Raw genomic sequence first — 25,677 nt, 5'->3', positions numbered from 1 at the left:
TCTCTTATTCTTATCGTTAGTTAAGTCCTCAGTAATTACAGACACAAGGGACATAACATCTTAGTTCCCAAGGTTGGTGGTACATTGGTGATCTAAGCGATGGTTAACATTTCTTTTTTTTTTTTTTTTATAGAATAGGAAGGAGGACGAGCATATGGGCCACCTGATGGTAAGTGGTCACCAAACGCCCTTAGACATTGGCATTGTAAGAAATGTCAACCATCGCTTATAGCCAATGCGCCACCAACCTTGGGAACTAAGATTTTATGTCCCTTGTGCCTGTAATTACACTGGTTCACTCACCCTTCAAACCGGAACACAACAATATCAAGTATTGCTGTTTTGCGGTAGAATATCTGATGAGTGGGTGGTACCTACCCAGACGAGCTTGCACAAAGCCCTACCACCAGTAGAGTATGCATTGTATTTCTTACAATGCCAATGTCTATGGGCGTTGGTGGCCACTTATCATCAGGTGGCCCATACGCTCGTCCGCCTTCCTATTCTATATAAAAAAAGCTTGGGAAAGTCGAAGTCGAAAAGTTCAGTTGCAAGTCCAACACACACAAACTTATACATTAGATCCTCATCTCTTAATAGTTTTACGTTACTTACGGTCTTCTAAGTTAGTAATTCAATATATGTTTAAGCTCATTGAGTAATCCTATTTTGGTTTTAGTTATGTCATATAATACTTAATATAAATATCTTTGTATGTAATATATAGTATGTGTGTTACCTGTTGGATTATCAAATAAGTGAATGAATGAATAAATAAATATCCGGATTTGGACCTGATCTTTGGTTAAACTTCACGTATTTATTTTTACTGGGAAATTTAAACTTGTGCGTAGTAAACATTAATACAAAATAAAATCTTTATTAAACATAATTAATATCAGGAATTCAAAAAAGTGAATCGTTAAATTCTAAAAAAAATGTGAATGTTATTTATTAACAGAGCTAACTTGTATATCTTAATAATTAATTTATTTTAGATTTAAAAACTTTCTAAACCGTTGTGACGTAATTATATCAAGTCTAAATTATAACTTGTCCGAGCGATGACCGATTGTCGTAAACAGTGCAATCATTTTTTTAAATCATTATTGATATTTTTATCATTAATCATCCGTTTAGATGGCCGAAAATAAAATAAATCGACTCGCAAATATTTAACAACAAAAAAGTTAAATCTTTTTTTGTCAATTAAGTTTGCCGGCACATTTATTTAGTGTCGTCACGAACTATATAAGGGTAATAGTGATTATTGAAATTTATTTTCTACGAATATATTTACGTTATGACGATTTTCTGATCGTTTTTTCCATTCTCAAAGGCATTTGCATATTATAGTGCACAAGTGTGTGCGCAAACACAGACGCACTCTCCATTCCATCACTCTCTTAACCTGAAGAATGAAAAGAGAAAATATTTTGCAGTCCTCAATTAGAACTATTAACGAAAAACAAAAAAAAAACATATTTCATTTTAACTTAGCGAGCAGATACACTACTAGCGATTTTACCTTTAACATATTTCTCATCAAATTTATAAAAATGTTACAATCTGATGAAAACTATTCATTGTTTATTATTTTACAAAATTCTAAAAACAAACTAATAGTAAAAATAAAATTTGTTCTTTGCTCAGGTGCGAGTTTTTTTTTGCAAATTGACAAATAAATAAATAATATAATGTTATGGTACATGGCAAACCTTTGAAAATTTGCAACGTGCGCGAACATTTTACGATATAAACAAACAAGCTTTTATTTATTTCACACACCAAGAGTAAAACTGTACAAGATTGTCACCAGCACAGCCCGCGCCAAAGTGTCTGTACAATTCAGCTTACAATTGATTACATAATTTGCCAGACACACTAACGAATGACGATATATCAATCATCAATCAATCAACAGCCATTCGTAGTCCACTGCTGAACAAAGGCCTCTCCCAAGGTGCGTCAAAGCTCCCGGTCCTCCGCCTTCCGCATCCAGTCTTTACCCGCCACCTGCTTAAGGTCATCGGTCCACGACGATATATATAAGCAAGAATATAAATACAAAAGGCTTATAATGCTTAATTATTTCTTAAATTTGACAAGAAAGTACCAAAACTGCTAATTTAAATTCTTTATATTTATTAAAAGATTTTGCTCAAACGTGGAACTAGAACGGGTTTGTTAAAATAACTCGAATTTGTACAATCGATTTTAGAAATTGTAAATAAATTTTATCATATTTATGATTACTTTTCTTTATAATCGACAATTTCGCATCCGTTATCGTCATCATTTGCTTGTAATTATGCTTATACAAGAGACCAGACAACAGGATCGTCTATCTTAGATGAATGAAATCGATATTTAATTATTATTTTAAATATTGTAAAATGTGTGTAGAAAAATTCTCGATGTAAAAAAGGTTTATAGCAGAAGTTAACCTGTGTGTGAATGATTAAATTATAAGTCCAAAGTTCACTATATAAATTTTATTTTATATTATTTTGTATAAAACACACGAATTAATTATTTATATATAAAACAAAAGGCGAAAAAGTAAAGAGAACAGAAAGTCACAGTAATTAAGAGAATATTAAAAACGTAATCAGTAGTAATAATTAATTACAATAAAAGGATAAAATCACTAATGACGGCAGCTACACTATGTGACTCGTAGAATACAATTTCTTATTTTATAAAGCTTTGGATTTATGTTAATTGAATATTTATTAATTAATTTATTTTCAAAAAAATGTATTTTTAAAATAACCCTATAGTGCATTTACTCGTATCTATTTGTGGGTCTGATTGTCAAATTTCATTTTTTTTATTAAAAGGAAACCAGCGCTGTACACAATTTTGTTTCTTATTCTAGAGTTCAACTAAACTTAAAAAAAGAACTTAATTACAACAAAAACAAAAAAAGAACTATTTATAAAAACATAATATGCAAAAATAATAACAAAAAAAGACGAAAACGTTATTATAAAAATTATCAATTAAATTAATTAATGTAAATAGACAAATTTATGATTAATTTTTTAATTTCTAAAGATAAATAAGCAAAGTTTCATCAAAGAATAAATAAACCCCATGACACAAACATTCAGGACTTCGTAATATCGCGGGACCAAAGTTTATCGATACTTTAATTTAAGAGTTCTGGTAGCCTTTTGGTAGCCTCTTCGATTTTCCTTACCTTTAAAGGTAAGCGTTTAATGTTTTCCATAGTATCGCTATTAAAAATGGTAAAGATTTCGATACTCACGTAAGTGAATTGAATAGAAATTTTATTCATCACAATTGTTCGACTTGAAGTTTCAGTCCAGGACCTCAGAATAGCATGCCATAAAAGGCATTTGTATCTCCAAATTCACAGTAGAGTATACGCTTTACTAAATTTCTGTATGTCGTGACGAGTCTCCACATATCTAATTCTAAGAATGTTCAATTCGCGGACAACGTTTCGCTCAATCCTAAATAAATAAAACGAGAAAGATATAACATTTTTATAATCAGAGAAAGTTCGCTCGTGAGTCGCGCGCGAGCTGAACGTGTATCAACGTTTAATCCTTTGACATGTTCGCTTGAGAATATAATTTATAAAGTAACAAAAAACATTACGTATTACATTACGAAAATCCTTCAAAAGCTGTAAGCTGTAAAAATAGATATATATATAATAATAAAATTGTTAGGGAGCAATAAGTCTAAAATAAGAAATGGTTATTTTGATTTTGATTAACTCGCAAATATCCATATTAACTTAAAAGAGGCATTTGTATTGAAATCACAGGACACTTATAGATATATTAGATATATTATTAAAACAAATACACATACCACACAAGCAGCTTACAATAAAATTCGGTAGTTCTCAGTAGAATCAAAACTGCTAGTGAAGGCCTATTTGAATAATGCATATTTTGATTTTTATATCTACACTCCGATCGGTTTGTAGTTTAACCTTTTATTAATCTTGTAAATTGACTTAAAACTGTCTGAAAGAGCCTACACATGAGACATGTGTTCAGTAACAGCCTGTTAATGTCCCACTGCTGGGCTAAGGCCTCCTCTCCCCTTTGAGGAGAAGGTTTGGAGATTATTCCACCACGCTGCTCCAATGCGGGTTGGTAGAATACAGATGTGGCATAATTTCAATGAAATTAGACACATGCATGTTTCCTCACGATGTTTTTCTTCACCGTCAAGCACGAGATGAATTATAAACACAAATTAAGCACATGAAAATTCACTGGTGCTTGCCCGGATTTGAACCCACGGTCATCGGTTAAGATTCACGCGTTCTAACCACTAGGCCATCTCGGTAGTAGTAAATATAGTCAAATCATACAAGAAAGATTTATAAGAGGCGGTTTTATAACTGAAACAGCAATCTCTTCCAGACAAGCTTAAGGTAGAGAAAAAATAAATGAAAGAAAGTAATAACATATAAACATAATAACAATTTGTTTTGTCATTATAGGCTTATATTACTTCCAACTTTCAATAATACGTTATTGTAATTTTTAGAAATCGATTTTCTAGTTTTGATTAGTTACCAATTTCTACTTGGTATATTACTAATATTATAAAGTCAGTGTGATAGTTTGTTTGTTTCACCTGCATTATAAATCAAAATATAATTTATTCAGACTCTTTCAACTATCAATATACAAGATTAAATTAAATTTGTTAAACGATTAAATTAAAGTTATCATTAAAATGTAGATTCTACCGATACAAGCGGCTAGAAATTCAGTAATTCCTTTTTTTCGCACTTAGTTATGTAGGTATATTCATTAAATAAAATTATTATTTTTTATTTATCATAAATAAAAATGTACGAGCACTAACTAAGACAATTTTTTTATTTATTTTGAGAATGTCTCAAACGGTTAAAAGTTATTAATTGGGAAAAAAATACTTTTATGGGTATACGTTTATTTCAAGCGAGCGAGTAGCCAGCAAAATTGAGTTAATATATCTTAAGAATAAGGGGAAGATCGACACCTTCAATTGATTTGTCAATTTCATCAGTAGATTGACTATAATTGGTGTTTTTTTTTTCTTTATTTGACATTTAATTAACAATAAATCTAAACATCCCGTTCGAAAGCGGTTGGAAACGGAAAGAGTTCGGTTCTTAAACTATTAGACATTCGAAGACTTATAGCAGACGTCTTTATTACCATATATATTTATGTATACATGCTATTTTGTGAAAAAAAAAATATAAATTAATTTTATGACGTCACACTGTTAGCAAAATACAGATACGCATGAAAAAATGAAAATAAATACATTTTATATTACGATAAAACAAATTAATGAATGTAAATAGTAAAACTTTATACATTGATGTTTTTTTAAATCTCGTAAAATGATAATAACAAAATTTGTAATTATGTTTTAATAGAGTAATATGCTCGTGTGCTACTAGCATAGATTTGTTACTCACTTTTATTGTTACATTTTTATATTATTGAGACGGCCGAGAAGATTGCAAGCAGGACTTACGACTTACTCAGGTAAGTAAATGATATGTTCCTAATTTGTGTTTATAAATGATTTCTATCTCGGCGGTGAAGGAAAACAATGTGAGGAAGCTTCTACATCTCCTCAAAAAAGGAGAGGAGTCCTTAGATCAGCAGTGGGATACTGTTACCGTTACTGTTACTGTGCATGTATTGAATGAAATTTTGCTATACGTGTGCCACTCACATAAGCAGCGTGAATAAGATCCAAACCTTTCAAGAGGTGCCTTCACCCAGATATGGGATATACTGTCTATTAATTTACATGAACATTAAACCTACAATATGGTTGGGCGAGGCAGCTACAACTTCAAATACATACAATTTAGTTCAAAATATTTTTATGAAAGTTAGAATGATGAGTCCAATAATTTTGATAAATCTCCCACGTGTATCCATCGTCCGTCATTGGAACTGCACGGGAGAATGAGCTCTAAAACTTTTCCTAAAAAGGAGACGAGACCTTAGCATAGAAATGACAATTTTATGGATTACGTCACATAATATAAAAAATAAATTTTATGAAAGGGCACTTCAACTAGGGATAAGAGTTTGTCTAAGAAATTTTCTCAAGCTATTTTAATATTTAGGGCTTACTTATAAATGTTAGTTAGCGAGTGATTAGTTAAACAATACTGTGTCTTCTTCTTTTGAATGTCAAATCAATTATGATAGAAAGAGTGGAATCAGTGTTGAACTAAGCACTCGCTAAGCAAAGTTTATATGTAAAGCCGTTAGTGTTTGGTTAATGATTACATAAGATGTACATAAGATAATAGGTGTAGAAAACAAGTGAATATAATATTAGAAAGTGTATCCGCGAAATACGCATGTTCGAACATAATGTAAGCAGTTACTCGCGAATTATTTAGTAATGCTAGTAGTGGGTAGAATTGAAACATTCAACAAACATTAAATTCGTTCACTCAATAACTCATCAAATTAAAAGTGCTTTTACTTGGTTGGGTTACGTGGAATTGCTGGGTAGGTGTCACTCACTCATCATATATTCTACCATATGTCAGTATTGTCGTGTCCAAACTAGAAGGGTGTTTGCCGGTGTATCCGCAGGCACATAACATATTCGTTTCCAAGGTTGGTGGCGCATTGGCAAGGTAAGGAACGATTAATATTTCTTACAGCGCCAATGTTTATGTGGTGTTAACTCGCCTCTAGGCGGCCTATTTGCTCGTCCGTCTACCTATTTTATATAATTATTCAGGAAGGCAAATATACCATAATACACTTGTGGCCGATAATATTCCAATACGTGCAGTGTTTCTATTGTATAGTATAGTTTTTCTACCGTAACAGCCTGTGAATGTCCCACTGCTGGGCTAAAGGCCTCCTCTCCTCTTTTTGAGGAGAAGGTTTGGAGCTTATTCCACCACGCTGCTCCAATGCGGGTTGGTGGAATACACATGTGGCAGAATTTCAGTGAAATTAGACACATGCAGGTTTCCTCACGGTGTTTTCCTTCACCGTCAAGCACGAGATGAATTATAAACACAAATTAATAGTATAGTTTTTCTAAATGTAGTATATAGGGCACATGATTATGAAATTAATTTGTGTCTGGATGTGAACCCGTAACCTCGGTGAAAAGTTGCTAAACTAGCCACTAGTTATTTCATATATCTAATAAATAATGATTATATTTGCATATTGTTAATTGTATTTATGACAATATTTACATACACATGATCCACCAGCACATTATGCTTATATGTACATATATTTTTATCATGGCAAGCGATCTTTGGCCTCGAACTAAGGTTGCGATACATTATTATTATTAGATGTGCATTAAATATTACATTAATTGTATGAACTAAATCTACAATTTCCTTTAATTGGTGAATAACGTAGTCATTATCTAATTAAAATTACTAAGTAACCGACGAACGATATAATATACTAGCTACGCGTCCCGACTTCGCATGAGAAGTATATACATATAACGTTGATATTGAAGAACAATCAAGATAATAATATGTCCACAAACCTTAATTAATAAAAAGTGGAGTCCTGATTTCAATATGCTTCCTATATTATTCACGGTTTATATGCACTGACCATCTCGCCCTATGTATTGTGATTTTTACATTATGTATGTAAGTAACATCTAAGAATGTCCACTTTGTTGGGCTAAGGCCTCCTCTCTATGACGACAAGGTTTGGAGATTATTTCATCACGTTGCTTCCATGCGGATTGGTTGATAGATGCTGCAGAATTTGAGTCAAATAAGATACATGCAGGTTTTCTCACGATGCTCACCTTCACGGCCGAGAACGACCGGAATGAGTCATCTCAATTTTTTTATTTGAATAAATACAAAACTTGTAAAATCTATTAATCCAACTTAAATAATAATGAATCATGCTCAATCTGGGGAACCAAGCTGCAGCTGGTGACAGACAGTGTGGCGAATGGAAGGTCTTTACACCTGCTGGACCGCTGGACGGCGTACAGCGGGACAGCCGTGCGGACAACATTTCATATTACGTGGTAGAATTACATACGTAGTTCAATGTATGAATTATGGTGTAATTTTTTTTTTAATTATGAAAGAATAATAGTAATGTCAATTTTTAAGGAATTACTAATATTCCTATTTTTCCCTACAATTAAGCGTACAGTTAGGAGCGCACTCGTGTTAGATGATCGGTTATGATCGAATCTGCGACTTTTACATCGTTAGGCTGCCCGTATATTACGCTATTGAAGCTTATATTTTAATTTCGCCGACTATGACACATTTAAGATTACTACACTAACAGTGTAATCTCTTTTGTAATGTACTAGAAGTATAGGTATACATAATAGGTTTCCATCTTTTGGATACGGAATCCTATAAAGCAAAACGGAATTTTGTAAAATTGGAGGATGTCTCCAAACTGAATTCGCCATTCTAAAGAGAGAAGAGCCACTTGCACTGAACATATTATGTGTGTGCGCAAACACAGGTAAACTCTTATAACCCAGCCGGCAAATCTTATTAAATCAACGAGGCTGATACTGCTTCGTCACACTGATTTGATCATAACAAATATAATAACATCGATTTTAATTAAATTAAATATTAAAACCTTCTTTGTGATCTCTTGCATGACACTGGCGGGAAGCTTTCACGGTGCTTGGCTGTAAGCTTCGCCCATCTCACTCGTTATCCACGCGACGCGCGCCGCACACGTGTGAGCAGGTTCATTACAACTACATCGAGACGAGTGTTTGTGGAAGTTATAGACGATTTAGTGGAAGACTAGTGTGATTACAGTGTTCTGAGATTTACGGATTGCTCTAAGCATATAGTAAGTGTTAATTTATACATTATTAAGTTAAGTTTACTTAAATGAAGTATGACTTCATTTAAGTAGTACTTAAATGAAGTATAACTTCATTTAAGTAGGTTCTATTATATTTCAGTCAAAATTAGACAAATATATTATAAAGTAGGAACTATCAAGAAAGCTAGTAAATATTTTTATCAATAATCTTACATTATACGTAGAAAAAATAAATTTTATAGGTGAAAAACAGTATTTTTATCACGAGTCAAATTGAGACTCTAGTTTTAAATCTCGTGGCGGTTAAAGTAATCTAATATTTGAAGACCGGCCTCAGTAAGATATCCTGGGACATTATTCACACACGGCCATCTGATCCCAAATTAAGCAGAGCTTATGCTATGGAAACCAGATAACTGATGTACTACATATACTACTTTTCTTTTGTGAATACATACTTATATAGATAATTACATCCAGACTCAGGAAAAACAGACATGTTCATACACACAAATATCTGTCCTGGGTGGGAATCGAACCCACAACCTTCGGCGTGAAAGGCAAGTATCTACCAACCATGCCAACCGGCTCGTCAATTAAAACTTTTTAAGATCAATTAAAACTTACCGAAAATATGAAAAGAAATGTCTTAATATAATAATAATTATGTAATTTAAATTCGTTATAAGTAATTAAACTATTTCTAATACATACTTACATTTGCTACGTTTGTAAATAGTCTTGTGTTTGTTTGTTATGTGTTCATAATTTTCACAGCTTGTTATATGAATAAATTTTCACCGTATTAATTTTTTTTTGTTTTGTCACAGGACAAACTTTTAGACGACATATTTTTTCTATAAATTTGTAATGCGTATTTTGTTTTTATTTTTTTATTTCAATCTTATATGTAAATTTTCTTATGAATTAAACTAGATTACGGCAATTAGTCATGTCATTTAAAATTGCGAGAAATTTTATGATCTGGTTCGAATATTTACTTGATGAGATCAAATGAAAAAAAATATCAAATCGCTGCCTTAATTATTAAGTGAATGTTTTATAACATTTGGCATTTATTAATATTATCAAGTGTTGAATTTGTATTTATGTTACATATTTAGTGCGTTTTTGGTCTAGTGACAGCCGGAGCCAGGAAGTTAGAAGTGTGTACAGTCTTGCGCCTCGTGTCGGATTGCCTTCCCGTCGGGTTATGAGAGTAAAGGTATAGGGATGAATTTTTGTTTGTAAAGTGTATCTCGAGGAGAGTTACGCGTCGGTCAACTCATAAACATTACAGTAAATAATAAAACGTATTCAATACAAGACACTATCGACGCGGGATGGTTGCCAACCGCGACAAATATATTTATCCCGCAGATCCAGTAATTTATAAACATTTGTCTTAATCCAGGTCCCAGGTTGACTATATGTAAGCTTGTGAGATACACACAGACGGAGTAACTTTTGCATTCATTAAAAAAGTAAGGCGTTAGTATTATTTATTTCATGTAGTATATATGTTAATTAATATATACAAATGACATTTAGGTAATGAACGTGATTTACTTCTGAGCATTATATATTCATTTCGGATTCGTTTAAATTCGGAATCGATGCTAGCTTTACATATAATTTGATATTGTTAAACAAATTAACTTGTAATAGTGTAGTCGAATAAAGTATATTTTGATAATGATTTCGTTTTTAAGACATCATCAGAAATGTATTTAAAATTATAAAAAGAGAGTTAAAACATAAGAATTAATATAAAAACAGGCGTGACCCCAACTGAGAGAGAAAGCCATGAAGACCGGTTGATGGACTACACCATAATCACACCATGCCTGATAACTTGTTTACTCTTGATGTGTTTTATTTTATGGGGAGAGAAAGTATTCATTGGTATTTACACCCAATTTCTATGGTCCTTTTTGAACTAAACCAGATTAGTACCATATATATGTACATATAACTGAGTATTTAAGCGGATTTACCATTATGGTTAGAATACCTAAATATTAACCGAAGATCGTAATCTTAGGGTTGTCACAAATTATTATATGCCTAATTTGTATTTGTAATTCTTATCGCGCTCTTCGCTTGTTGGTTGTAAAAGAATGGAGAATTCATCTGCCATATACGGGCAGATGAATTCTCCATTCTTTTACATATGTATAGGCCAATCATCGTCAGAATTTCTCGTCAAAAAAATACAATCAGTTTTTACTGTCCCCAACCGGGACTTGAATCCAGGATCCATGGGTCTAACCATAATAGCTTATGGTCACTTAACAAATGAGAAAATCATCAGTTCCAGTCAGAAGCTTATCCCATTGGTACAATATTGGAGTGCTTGTACGAAGCACACCTTACTGCCTTAAGTGAAAAAAAAAACAATTGTTTTAAATAAATACTTTATTATAAAACAAATGCATATAAGGGACTACATAGCTTTTTAAATAAAATTTAATGTCAGCGTTTGTTCAACTCATCTAGTAATTATAAATTGAAATCCCTCGTCGCTCAGCGTCTCGCATCACAGCCTCCACTTGTTTGAGTTCATTGACAGCGGTGTGGTATTAACTCATTTCGGGATAATTCGAACGCACTTGACCGTTTCACGGGGGACGGAGAATTAGTTTAATTTATTTATTTACGTCATTGTACTTTATAAGAATATATTTAATATAAATTAGTGCGCTACCTTCTAACCGTAATTAGTTTCTCCCGACGTAAATAAGAAATGGTGATACTGAATTCAATTACTTTTTACTGTCACGATTTAAACCCAGTACCTCAAGATATGTGTTCACAATCTTATGTGTTAGCCACGACACAAACGAGGTAGTTATTAAATATAATGTGATTTTAATCTACCATTCAATTGGTGCCATGCCATTAACATTTTCATTCATTCGACAACTGATAAATATTTTCATTGTCAAATAAATATTGAATAAAAGTTTAAATCATTTGTTCATGTGAAAGGTTTTAATTTGCACAATTTTCGATGATCAAGTATTTCTTTACGAGACTATAAAACATTTTTATAATTCAATCAATATTTGTAATTTGAAAGCAAAATGTAATATAAATCTCTTGCCGTCTTTAAATGACGCAACAAGTGAGGAATGTTCAAGTTAATAGGACTTTAACTAGTTTATTAGTATTATAAAAAGCCTCAGTTATTTATTAGTTAATATCAGAGAAAAACCGTTTGTGATATTCCGAAGAAGTTATGGGCAGGATGATAATCAAATGAAACATGGATATTATCTTATTTTTTGTCGCTGGAAAAACGCGTTACGCGTTTCCCCCACGGGAACAGTGGTGGGGTATGTGGGGCTCGCCAGTGTCCAAGGCACCGAGTTCGCCCCGAACATCGGAATACCCATTAAAAACCAGCGGTACCCTTTCCGTCCCAACGAGGAGCGCCACGGGATCGCTTGCGCGTGCTACCGTGAACATGAATATTGCCTAAAACGGGTTCCAATGCCACATTACACTAGTAGATCCGCCCAAATATTTCCTTGATTTTGTCAAGTACTATACAAAAACAAGGAAGGAAGTCAACTTTAATTTTTCATAGAAAATACGGCACCAATGATAAAATACAAAAATATAAATATAAAAACACATACAAACATTAAAATAATGATGATAAAAGTGAACAAATATACTTGTTATACAAGAGAAAACAGAACAAATGGACTGAACTCAAGAGGGAAACTGAATGAGCGAATGATTTTAATGTGTACAGACATTTATGTGTATTTGCTTATTAAGCTTGCTTGCTTATCGAGTTTTGATCAATATATATATATATATATACTTATATACTTATGAGTACATTACATCGTCATTACATTACAATAATGTTTTAAAATAGATAAGACCACATCAAGCACATAAAATAATGACTAAACAGAAAAAAAAAGAAATGTTACATAGAAACTACAAAACGATAAACAACGGTTAAATTAAGGCTATGTTGTGCAAATGTAAGAACGAGACATCGATCTTTTCCAAAAATTATATTCAAATTCCACTGGTCACATTCTGTATATTGCTATAGTGAATATTAATAATTTACAAAATAATAGTAACACAGACTAAAAAGACGACAACTAGCAATATGAATCTCCGAAAAGTTTTTATTTCAGGCCTTTGTAACAAATTCCAGACACTTAAAGCTCTTGGTTAACCTCTAAATAGTTAATTTAGCTACAGAAAGCAATACTGAACACGTGGAGAATCACACGAAAATGAATTAAAAGATCGTACGACATTGTCAGTTCATTTTAGACTAACACACTAAACTAACGATTGACTGTACATACCGTACCGTAACCGTAACAGCCTGTGAATGTCCCACTGCTGGGCTAAAGGCCTCCTCTCCTCTTTTTGAGGAGAAGGTTTGGAGCTTATTCCACCACGCTGCTCCAATGCGGGTTGGTAGAATTCACATGTGGCACAATTTCAGTGAAATTAGACACATGCAGGTTTCCTCACGATGTTTTCCTTCACCGTAAAGCACGAGATGAATTATAATCACAAATTAAGCACATGAAAATTCAGTGGTGCTTGCCCGGGTTCGAACCCACGATCATCGGTTAAGATTCACGCGTTCTTACCACAGGGCCATCTCGGCTTTTTTTGACTTTGACTTTGACTGTACATACAGTACAATATAAAACAAAATAAAGTTCTCATGAAGTAGTTTTACTGCTAGGAAGATTTCTGTGTTTTTTCTAATTATAAGGTGTGTATATTATATGTGAAAATATTATCTTTCACTTTCTCTAGACAATGAAACTCATAAATATATTTATAAAACAGTAAAAAGCAAGCAAATTATACTTTATATACAACGTAATTCTTTCGTGTTTAATGATAAGACGAGAATCTTAACCGATGATTCCGAATTCAAACTCGGGCAAGAAGCACTGAAGTACCAATAAAGAATAAATAAATACTTTAGTTATTTAAGAATTATTTACATTAGGGACATGAAAAAGTATACAGAAATTGATGATGGACAAATTATCATGACAAAGTGAGATGGTGGCAATAATGCTAGCGTAATATTATTTAGATTATCTTGGCGAAAAATGAACCAGCCCTTCTGTCACTGGTGGAGGCAATAAGATGCTGATGGTGATCCTCCTGACCGATTTCAGCCACGATGGCTAATCGTAAGAGACATTAGCCACAGAATATGTTATAATGCACAAGTCTGCCCGCAACACCTCACTCTCTCTTCCCTCACTCTCATAATCCGATGGGACAGTAATCATATGCGACCGAAAAGAGTTCAGGCACAGCAACAAAGGCTTGACGTGCTGTCCGAGGCTGAGAATTGCTGCTGAAAATTTCTACACAGGGAAAGCCCAACTTTTTATTTGCTCAATCCAAAGTTTGAACTCAAGAGCTGTGGCCTTATAAACTAGCTACTAAACTAACGACGTAGACTATAATACCAAGAATGTTAGAATATATGTATATTAAAATATATAATGTTAAATAGATAATGTTAAATAGATTACTTAACGCTAGACGCTTATTCAGAACTATTGTAAATATGTAAAGAAGATGCAAATTTTTAAGTTCAAAAACAGACTAGAGAGCGGAGAAATTATTGCAACATGTGTAAACTCGTAAAACAGGTGTCCGGCTTTCGTATATTAATGTACAAACATATGTTCAGTGGTCTAGACGGCTTCGAGACTACATATCCTCGACAGAAATGTGTTTATTGACGAATTATACGACACATTAGCCGACTTTAAATTTATATTACGTTCAGCATAGGAATGATAAAATTATTATTTATTTATTTTATTTAAAAAAGCCGAGATGGCCCAGTGGTAAGAACGCGTGAATCTTAACCGATGATCTTGGGTCCAAATCCCGGCTAGCACCACTGAATTTTCATGTGCCTAATTTGCGATTATAATTCATCTCGTACTTTATGGTAAAAGAAAACATCGTGAGGAAACCTGCATGTGTCTAATTTCACTGAAATTCTGCCACATGTGTATTCTATCAACCCGCATTGGAGCAGCGTGATGGAATAAGCTCCAAACCTTCTCTTTAAAAAAAAGAGGAGAGGAGGTCTTTAGCCTAGCAGTGGGACATTCACAGACTGTTACGGTATTTTATTTACATTTATTAGGACGGTAATGCTACTGATACTATTTAGATATTATTAATAAATTACAAGAATCACAATATAAAATAAATAGACGTTAAATTAATCAACAATAATATTCACATTATATATTAATATTTTAATTAAATTAATGATAATAATTAATTAAATTGAATATATTCGGGCATCGAAATGTAAATTCAAGTTCATCATCCATCCCGTCCCGTCACCTGCAATGATAAAAGCAGTTTTTGCAAACATGTCATTAAAGATGAGTCGATGTTGTAAGCATATTTTTTTCATAATTTCTTGAAAAATTCATCTTCAATTAATTTTTTTTGTAACTTCATTTTACTGTCAAATTAAAAATCGATTATAAGTATTCTGAGTAATTCCGATGATTACAGAACAAAAGTAATAAATTAGATTCAATTTTCAAAATTCTGGCTTAGGTCAAAATTAATTTTTAAATCCAATGTTATATTAGATTAAAATAGTTACGTGAGCAGTAACGCAATTACGGTCAATACAAAAACCAATGAAATCATCATTCGAGGTGAACCATTCATTCATTTCTTCAATTCTGATAATAATAGAAACAGTTATGGCGTCTAACGTCACAAACCACAACGGTCCAAGTAAGAAGCACGGAGAGGTCTTGGAATAGAGAGAAAAATAATTTCTTGTCGATGAACTTTCTGTAGTATCAAATATCGTCTTTGAATATCGTCTGCGTTATCTCAATGTAAGATTCTTTATTACTCAAAACGATAACATTCTTAATTCAAGGACACTCTTATAAACAGTTTTTACTCGTCATGTTATAAATTTTTTTTATGAAAGTTTACAACTAATTGGAATGTAGATTCTACCGAGAAGAATTGGCGTGATACTCAGTTTCTTTCAATAACTCTTTATTCTCAAATAAAGGACATAGTAAGCGATATGCAATTAAATTTATACGTGATGATAGAAAAATTACGAAAACGAACTCTTCATCTTAAATCGTATCTAGTCTATTTTGCTTCTTTATCGAAATACACAACAAAATATCTATAATGTACCAGTTGCTTTAGAAAACACGTTGGGTAATATCCATTTTTTATCGTCATGTTGGACAAAACTAAATTTTCTTCGGGATAGCAATACGTTAATTCAATTCTGAGATAAACGAATACATGACAGACGCTTCGGGTGACATAGTTTCATTCTAGTGACTCTTTAAAATCCTATTTACTTGGACATCTGACAATACGCAGAGTATCACTCACCTGTCGCGTCAGCTAATGGCGACGAGAGATCTTGTATTTCGCTTTCAAATTATAAATATTGATTGAGTTATAAAAATGTTTTTATAGTCGTACAGAAATAATTGACCATCTAAATGTTATGTATATAATACCTTTCACATAAAGCTTTTTTTTCAACTTTTATTGAAGACAATGAAATTATTTTATTGATGGTATGTCGAATTAATTGAAATGGTAACGGCGCGGCACCAATCGAGTAGTAAAGATATTTTAATATCATTAAAATAATCATTAACACGAGTTACAACTTTATAATAACATGTATAATTTATATATGATTATATATTGTAAGGAATTTAATATACGGTTAAATTTTCTGTTAGTTTATACCATTATTGTCGCGTATGCTGTACCTACTTATTGTAATATAATTTATAATGAGGTCTAACAGTTCAGTAAGCGTCCGTTAGATGTCGTTAGTAGAGGTGAATTCAGGCCAAGTATTAGAAAATTATATTGTCATTAAATTGCAAAGTTTATCGTGTTTTACTTGACAGACTTGCTATGATGTTCGTAAGTTATCTTACATGGTTGGTATAGTTCTGGAATTAATGATTAGTAACAGCCCGTTAATGTCCCACTGCTGGGCTAAGGCCTCCTATTCCTTTTGAGGAGAAGGTTTGGAGCTTATTCCACCACGCTGCTCCAATGCGGGTTGGTAGAATACACATATGGCATAATTTCAATGAAATTAGACACATTCAGGTTTCCTCACGATGTTTTCCTTCACCGTAAAGCACGAGATGAATTATAAACTCAAATTAAGCACATGAAAATACAGTGGTGCTTGCCCGGGTTTGAACCCACGATCATCGGTTAAGATTCACGCGTTCTAACCACTAGGCCATCTCGGCTTCTAATTAATTTAAATAATAATAATTTTTAATTAATTAATGATTAAGCATTCTCATATACCAACCTAAGACAGGCTTTGTGCCAAACGGCAATACTTTTGAGTGTCATCTTGAGCCGAGTGAGCCGATGTATTAAGAGGCATATTTATTTAGCAACTTAGATTAGAGAACTAATCTCTGTTGAAGATATTTATAGCATTGCCAATATGGCCGTAGGTCATTTACCAGTGTTATACTTTGCTGCGCCCTCATGGGTTGCTGTTATATAGTCTATAATATCATCTTATCAGCTGCTATGTATGGCGAGAAGATTTTTTAAAATCGGATTATGGATCCTGAGATTAGCGCGTTTAAACCATCAAACATACTCTTAATGTTTATATGTTTATGTAGTTTATATGATGATTTGTATGATTCAAAATTCAATAGAATTAAGCTCTGACTACTTCTTAAAATAAGTTGTATTTTTATGGAATAAGTTGGCGGACTGGCAAATGGGTGACCTGATGGTAATTGGTCACCACCGCTCACATTGGAGATGTAAGAAATATCAACCATTCCTTACATCGCCAATGGCGCATTGGGAACTAAGATGTTATGTCAACTTCAAAACGGAACACAACAATACTGGACAGTCATGTTTAGCGACAGAATATCTGATGAGTGGGTGGTACCCACCCAGACGAGCTTGCACAAAGCTCACCACCAAGTAAAGTGAGTGGAGGCCTCTGTCTATGTGTGTTTTATTCATGTACTACATTAAATAATTAAATTTTCCCGATTAATAAATTATGTGTTAAAAACATATTACTTATCAGTTAACTAGTAAATCAACCATATTACGCAATATAAGATTATATAAATGATAAAAAAATGTCGAATTGTTTGTTGATAATCCTTAATATATAAATATAATTGATATTATAGTTTAAGTGGAGACCACGCTTAGGCAAACGTAGTGTAGGACGCCCTGTGACAAGATGGGCCGATGATTTAAAAAAGGTGGCAGGTTCGGGATGGATGCGGACTGCCCAAGATCGGGATGGTTGGCGTTCTATGGGGGAGGCTTTCGTCCAGCAGTGGACGGCAAAAGGCTGAAAAAAAAAATATATATATAATTTCAGTTGACGAAAAGAGCAACTACTGAAATTTCACCGGTTTTTTTCCATAGAATCTATAAAGGTAGTTTCCAACTTGACTATCAATAAGTAAGTGGAATGCTTCCATGTTGAATAAAGTATTTTGATATTTGATTTTGAATCCTTGAATATATAATTTTAAATGAAAATAAATATCTAGTATTGATGTATATGATTAGAATATATATATATATATATATATATATATATATATATATACATCCCACTGTCTGATTCTGTAGTGTTAGTGAAGTATCTTCTATAAATATATCAATTTCATCTGTAACGTTATTGTGTCGATAAAAAATAGCGATGACTAATGATAGCATCCCGTTAATATTATCTGTGGCATGGGACCGTAACGGAATGGAGACAAACACTGTCAATCGTATGAGAAATTACAGAGTGTATTGATTTTTTACGACCGCATTGCAATGTGTGTGTTAAATACACACATGCTTAACATAAAAACTGAGCTTCTCATATCAAATGGTTTATTGTTCTATATTCTATGTAAACGCATACACATATATGATTTATGGATGATAAATATTTATCATTAAAAGTATTTTTTATGTATCTATGTTGTACTTAAATTGCTGTGGCTGTTGAGAAATTTACAGTATGATAGTTCCCATATCTCAGCAAGCATGTAAAGCGTTGGTCCTTCGCCTGGACTCTCTCCGGTCGTGTCGGATTGCCGTCCCATTGGATATGCGTTTTCGCCTCATTATGAAATTATTTGTGCACCATAATATTTTCGGTACAGGACCGAAATCGCTCCCCAGGCCGTCATTGTCACAGTCATTATCAAAGCACAATTTAAATAAGTTACGAAACTAATTTATAAATAAAATTATTTTAAATTCATTATAATATAATATATTTTATCTATAACAAGTGTTATTTATTTTTAAAATGAATAAATATTTTATATTCTAAGCGCTTTAGTAAAACAAGTTGTTTACATCTCAAATATGTAATTGGCGCCAACAATTACCTTTCGTTTTGTTTATTGTTCAAATCGACAAATTACAGATATTCTGCTGTAGAGCCGCAGAATTCTCTGAGAATTAATTATTTCCTATCTATAGTTATATTTATTTTCCTTAGAGAGAGGGGATTTGACAGTCGCTCCGGGTCCCACTTGGCACAAAGGTTGTCCATTGCCATACAGCGCGGAAATGCGGCCTGCATTAAGGGCGGCTTTGCGTCGGGTGGGAATCGGGAGGGACTATTTTAAATTTGACTAAAATAATAAAAATTAATAATGTAAATTTATGAATATATGTAATATTTTTGTTGCAGCTAAGTATTATTCATTTGACAATCAACAATATAATGGGCTAGCCCTATCAAGGGAACTCGAAAATGAATGAGAGCCGAGAACGCATACGACGTGAGAGAGAGCGAGAGAAGAACACATATACCTCTCCTCGTCTAGCACTACGTCGCGTGCTGTTATTAGCTGAAGGACGTCAGTTCCGTGAAGCGGCGGCCATAGTTTCGAGGCTCGGTCCTGGAGTCTTACTGAGCGTTGCTACGGATTTGCCAGTGGATTTGCTGATAGAAGCTTTACCGCATTCTGCACATCTGATAGAAACGCTTTTGAACAGGTGAGATCCTTTATATAATACTTCAATAACATTAAATGTTAACTCGATTTGATTAATTTAATTACAATAAGGTTATTAAATTAAATTATTTATATATTTAAAAAAATACTTCGATTATGTACGTAGTTCTATTAATTAATAATTTCATGGGTATTCATTCCCGATGCATTTCAGTAGGAATACTAAATGAACTATGCAGGACTTGTAGCAAATCTTAAAATATACACTAAAGTTGGTTAGCGTCTTTCATATAAGTTACTAAGAGCAATTTCTTCAAAACACACTTCAAAAAGAAGCGAAACGGAACTTGGCATTCTTAAACTTATTTCCAAGCATTCATAAAGTTAAAGACTGCTACATGTTACATTTATACCATTAGGAATAACTGGTATTATATTAACTTATATTATTATTTTATGTTATTGGTATGAGGACGGGCAAATGGACCACTGGACAAGTGGTCGCCCATAGAAATTGGCGATGTAAGAAATATGAATTAACCATTCCTCAGATCGCCAATGCGCCGCCAACCTTGGGAACTAAGATATTGTGTTCCTTGTGCCTGTAATTACTATATATTACACTGGCGCACTCACTCTTCAAACCGGAACATAACAATACTAAGTATTGCTGTTTATCGGTAGAATATCTGATGAATAGGTGGTACCTACCCAGACGAGCTTGCACAAAGCGCTAGTAAAATATAATATATATTCATATCATACAATAGTAGTATATAAATTAATATTAGTCGAATTATATCGCATAACTAGAAGTTTAATAAAGAAAATGATGACACTGCTTACATAAAATGCTTCTAAAATTATGATTATGAAAATATAATTGTAATTTAAGCGTAACCGTATCAAGTCGAATTACTTTTGTTTATAATTTTTTATTTCACACGAGACGTTCTTTGTCTGTTAGCTCATTACCGAGTTCGAGATGTTAATGAGAGCATACAGTAGCGGTTGATTAAGATTACATTTGTTTTTATTGTTAAAACGCGATATACTTCAATTAGCAAGTTCATCTTATAAACGTTGTTCAGCGTGCGTTTAGTTAAGCAATGATTGTTTTATTTCCGTTATCATTGATTATACAAAGCCATAAATTAATATTTATAAGTAAAGCCGTAAAGCTTTATTATATACAATGGATACTTTTCCTGTAAATCTTTGTGACAATATCAGCCAACGAGCCGGTTGGCGTGGTTGGTAGATATTTGCCTTTCACGCCGAAGGTTATGGGTTCGATTCCCATCCAGGACAGACATTTGTGTGCATGAACATGTCTATTTGGCCTGAGTTTGGGTTTAATTATCTATATAAGTAAGTATTTACAAAAGAAAAGTAGTAATTTAGTTGTCTGGTTTAAATACCACAAGAATTGTACAGGCTTAATTTGGAAACAGATGGCCGTGTGTGAAAAATGACGCAGGATATTATTATTATTATTAATATCAATATATAATGTAAATAATGAACCTTTAGTTCATGGAAATATCGGTTCAGTAGTGAACGTAATATTATTGAAATCTTTTTCACCATCTTTTCCACCATTTGAATACAATATATATACGTTCATCATATGATCATCATCAGATATTCTACCGCAAAACAGCAGTACTTGGTTGTGGTCCGGTTTGAATGGTGAGCGAGCCAGGGTAATTACAGGCAAAAGGGACATAAAATCTTAATTCCCAAGGTTGGTGGCGCATTGGCGATGTGGGCGAGGGTTAACATTTCTTACAATGCCAATGTCTATGGGCGTTGGTGACCATTTACCATTAGGTGGTCCATATGCTCGTCGATGTTACTTTTGCATAACAAACGACTATTGATCAATATCTCATCATAAGTTTAATATGCGAAACGCAAACACACACAAATGGTCGCGTATTTTAATTTAAAAACTAGTGTAAATAAATAGCCTAAAATGATTTTGGTTCTTGTAGACGAATTTCTAGTACAACCTTATATTTTGTTTTAACCTTAGTTACAAGGGAAATGAGAATATTCGTATTATACTCGTATCTTTGAAGTTAAAAAAAATACCTTGTTTTAAAAATAACCGAACTCGCACTAAATGACGAATCACTCAATTTTGTCTTTTGTCTGAATACTATAAACATATATGTCTTGTGATTAATCGTTGAAAATATTAAAGAAATACATTAATAAACGAAGAGGCTTTTTCAAAGGCTTTTAAGCAAAGTATCCTATTTCCTATTCCACGTCATAATTTTCTTTTACGTTTCATTAGATTGACCGACATCCAACGAAATATACTTTCACATATTTATTATTAGAAAGATATTTGATATGCCAGTATATATTTTTTTTAAATTGATTTGCTAAATTAATTTAAAGAGCTGATACGACCCGTGGATAGAAACTACAATATTTAAAATAAATCATGGGTTAAATTCCTTGCAAGCACCATCGAGTTTTTAGATGCTTGTTTTTTTTTATTAATTCATAAAAACCTTTTAAATTAATTGCTTAGTAATGTTAAGTTTATATTTAAATAGTTTATATTATTAAGGCATATTAGTTTTGTACCCTTCATCTTGTATTATAATGGTATAATGTAATTGATGGAAAATAGTTATAACTGAGTTTCTGGTCGGTTCTTCTCGGTAGAATTTACATTCCGAATCCGTGTTTACTATTTATTATAAAAACAATATAACAAAAATAACTCTAAAATGAGAATTCAAAAGTGCTTTTAAACCCTACACGATATAAATATATTTTTGTTTTGATCAATAAAATAAATTAAATAATTAGTTACATTATGCGTCTGTTCCCAATGGCTTGGGGATCCCGAATGAAGTTTTGTCATAAACTGTCACATCACGAATTTTGAAAAGGAACTCATTCGTATTGTTAGTAACCAAATTCTAGTGATATCCTTCTCGCGTAACTCTTGTCTATTTTTATAACAAATCACTTGTTAAAAGTAACTTAATAAAGAAAGTGACAGTCATGATCGGTGATGCTTTGAAATTAATAGACTAGGTACTTCACCCAGGAAACCTACTTCCATAGCACTAATAAATCAAATTACATTTATACGAACTGAATTAGACAAATTTGAACCTTAATCCGCAAAACTTAAGGTTCAAGACAACCGCAACATGTAATACAGTTCACCTGTTGCAGAAGCTACTTTATCTTAATAATATCAAACAATTACGGACTTTATGTGCTAAACGATAGAGTATATTTCTACTTGTTGATTTTTATAATATTAATAGATAGGATATGATGAAAGTACTCCTGACCGGTTGTCCGTGTCGACTTTCTCAATGTAAAGTAATTTATACATGAAATATATGATCGTTATTCAATAAATTTCTTCGTAAGGACAGTTTGGTGGAGTGATCACCACAACTGGTTCTGCGTTGGCAACTGTCACTCGTTACGATATGTGTCATGTCGCATATCTGTGTACCAGCCGTGAGCGCCTATTCGCGTTTATATTAAACACTGAATTATAAGAAATATTTATTTAAAAGAATACTAGCAATACCCGTTCTGAGGTATTAATATTCCTATTTACTCATTCAATTAAGCGTACTGCTGTTGTTGGGAGTGGGGACTATTGACGCTTTTAAATTTATTAACAATACTAATATCTTATTACGTGAGGATTTATACTTTACAATCAACCTGATTACAAGTGTTCACCCTCGCCCACAAATATTGGCACCGCACTCCTTACAGCATCATTAGTAGTGCATTGACGTTGCTAGTTGTATAAGCTCTGCTAATGTTGAAACATAATCACCGAGATTATGTCCTTAAGTCTATCTCGTTTTGCTATGTTATGTCAAATTATTGCGTTCATAAAACGATTCTATTTGTTGACAGATTGGTCTACTAGGCGTAATTTAAAATGGTCCCTATATAGACACTTCGCTAAAATCTTCTAGGAACGACTACAGTTCGTTAATCGTTTGTAAAAAACTGACGTACAAAGGTGAAAAATAAATATATTTGAATAAATAGGTGTGTTGACGTTTGCCGATACGATTATATATTATTTAAGCGATATTACAAAAATATTTCATTAAAACTGTTATACGTACTATTAATACTAGAAATAAGACTTCTTGCCCGTTAATTACCACGGGTTCGGAATATTGATTCTATTGTATTTTATTAATATCAATGCGCAATTGATTATTTGAATAAGTTTCATCTGAATGATTTGTCAAATTAGACCAGATTGACAACAACTGGCTTTCCACGAGAAGAATTGGCAAAGCCGTGATGATCTAGTGGTAAGAACACGTGAATCTTAACCGATGATCCTGGGTTCAAATCCGGGCAAGCACCACTGAATTTACATATGCTTAATTTGTGATTATAACATCTCGCCGCTTTACGGTGAAGGAAAACATCCTGAGCAAATCTGCATGGGTCTAATTTCACTGAAATTCTTCCACATTTGTATTCCGCCAACCCGCATTGGAGCAGCGTGTTCAGCCTCCAAACCTTCTCCTCAAAAAAGGAGAGGAGGCCTTTAGCCCAGCAGTGGGACATTCACAGGCTGTTACGGTTACGGTTGATTATTATCTGAAACGTTTATTGTAGAAACATCGTAACATAGATCCATGCCCATCAAAGTGCATGTCATTAGCATTGCATATATTATATAATACTTAAATATTACATAAGGTATATAACATCTTAGATAATATATGGTTAAAGGCTATTTGAATGTTACCTTTCACATTTATGATTGATAACAATAATTACCAAGAAATGCTTAATATATTTTGATTATCTTTATATAACATAGATATTACTTTTTTAGTAGACAGACTGACAAATGCGCTACCTGATATGTAACCATGAATTTTCTTTTTAATTGGTGTTTACTCGGTGGTGAAGGACAATACCGTGAAGACACCGATGTGTCTAGTTCTACTGAAATGTGTACGGATCCACTAATCTGATTGGAGCAGCCTGGTGGAATAAGCTCCAAGTCTTATACTCAAATGGAGTACAGACCTTAGCTTTAGCCAGGGACATTTACAGTTACCTTACTAATTACCTTAAGTAATACTAATATAATACCAATGTCTACTCATTGTCGAAGTTATCGCGGAAACTTAGCTGATTTATGTTATATATGTGTTTATTATCTATTTGCTTTTATATTGTACAGTTTGTTTTCTTAATAAACGAAAACAAATGAAAATGTTGTCATTAAAGGATAAATATATTTTGTAAACGATTTAATTACCCCACAAGATGCACACGGTGTGAATATAATGTACAAACAATGCGTCATATTTCAAGGGCTGTTTGGTGAAAGTGAACAGGTCTGCGACGGGCTGTCTGGCGGATCAGTTTTTTTAAATAAAACTCGTTTCGGTGATAGTGAATGGAAAGTGCTCAGGTGCAATTTTGGTAAAATAATAAATTTGGTAAAAGGATACTATGAGATTTTAGTTAAGCCTAATTTTCAAAAATAAGAAGCATAATTTTAGTAATATTCGGATTGTTTAAAAATTAACTTATTGCCTTTGTAATAATCACAAACTGTTTAAAATTGTAAAAAAAAAATGTTAACTAAGAATTACAAATAATTAAATAATAGATACCTTTTTCTTGTATTTCCAGAATAAGTTATTCTTCAGGGCATTTTAAAGTAAGAAATTCAATGAAAAATAAAAATAAATCTTGGAAGGGTTTATTTATTTGAACGCGCTAAAATAACGATTTAGGAGTCCAATTTAAAAAAATAATTTTGTATT

The 25,677-nt window shown here is 32.7% G+C and overlaps 1 protein-coding gene across 1 annotated transcript in view; it reads left to right on the top strand.

Annotated features, from left to right (window-relative positions):
* Positions 1-6,597: 6,597 nt before the first annotated feature.
* LOC126778152 (uncharacterized) overlaps positions 6,598-25,677 on the top strand; it is a 31,654-nt gene continuing 12,574 nt past the window's right edge. The window contains exons 1-3 of the mRNA XM_050501589.1: positions 6,598-6,658; positions 8,670-8,855; positions 19,597-19,904. Coding sequence (XP_050357546.1) covers positions 19,660-19,904 — 245 coding nt within the window. The 5' untranslated portion in view covers positions 6,598-6,658; positions 8,670-8,855; positions 19,597-19,659. The remainder of the gene's footprint in view (positions 6,659-8,669; positions 8,856-19,596; positions 19,905-25,677) is intronic.

The sequence above is a fragment of the Nymphalis io genome, chromosome 25 (genome assembly GCF_905147045.1).
Source record: "Nymphalis io chromosome 25, ilAglIoxx1.1, whole genome shotgun sequence".
Taxonomy (NCBI): domain Eukaryota; kingdom Metazoa; phylum Arthropoda; class Insecta; order Lepidoptera; family Nymphalidae; genus Nymphalis; species Nymphalis io.
Note: the sequence above shows the minus strand (reverse complement) of the source record. Positions and strands in the feature narration are given on the sequence as shown.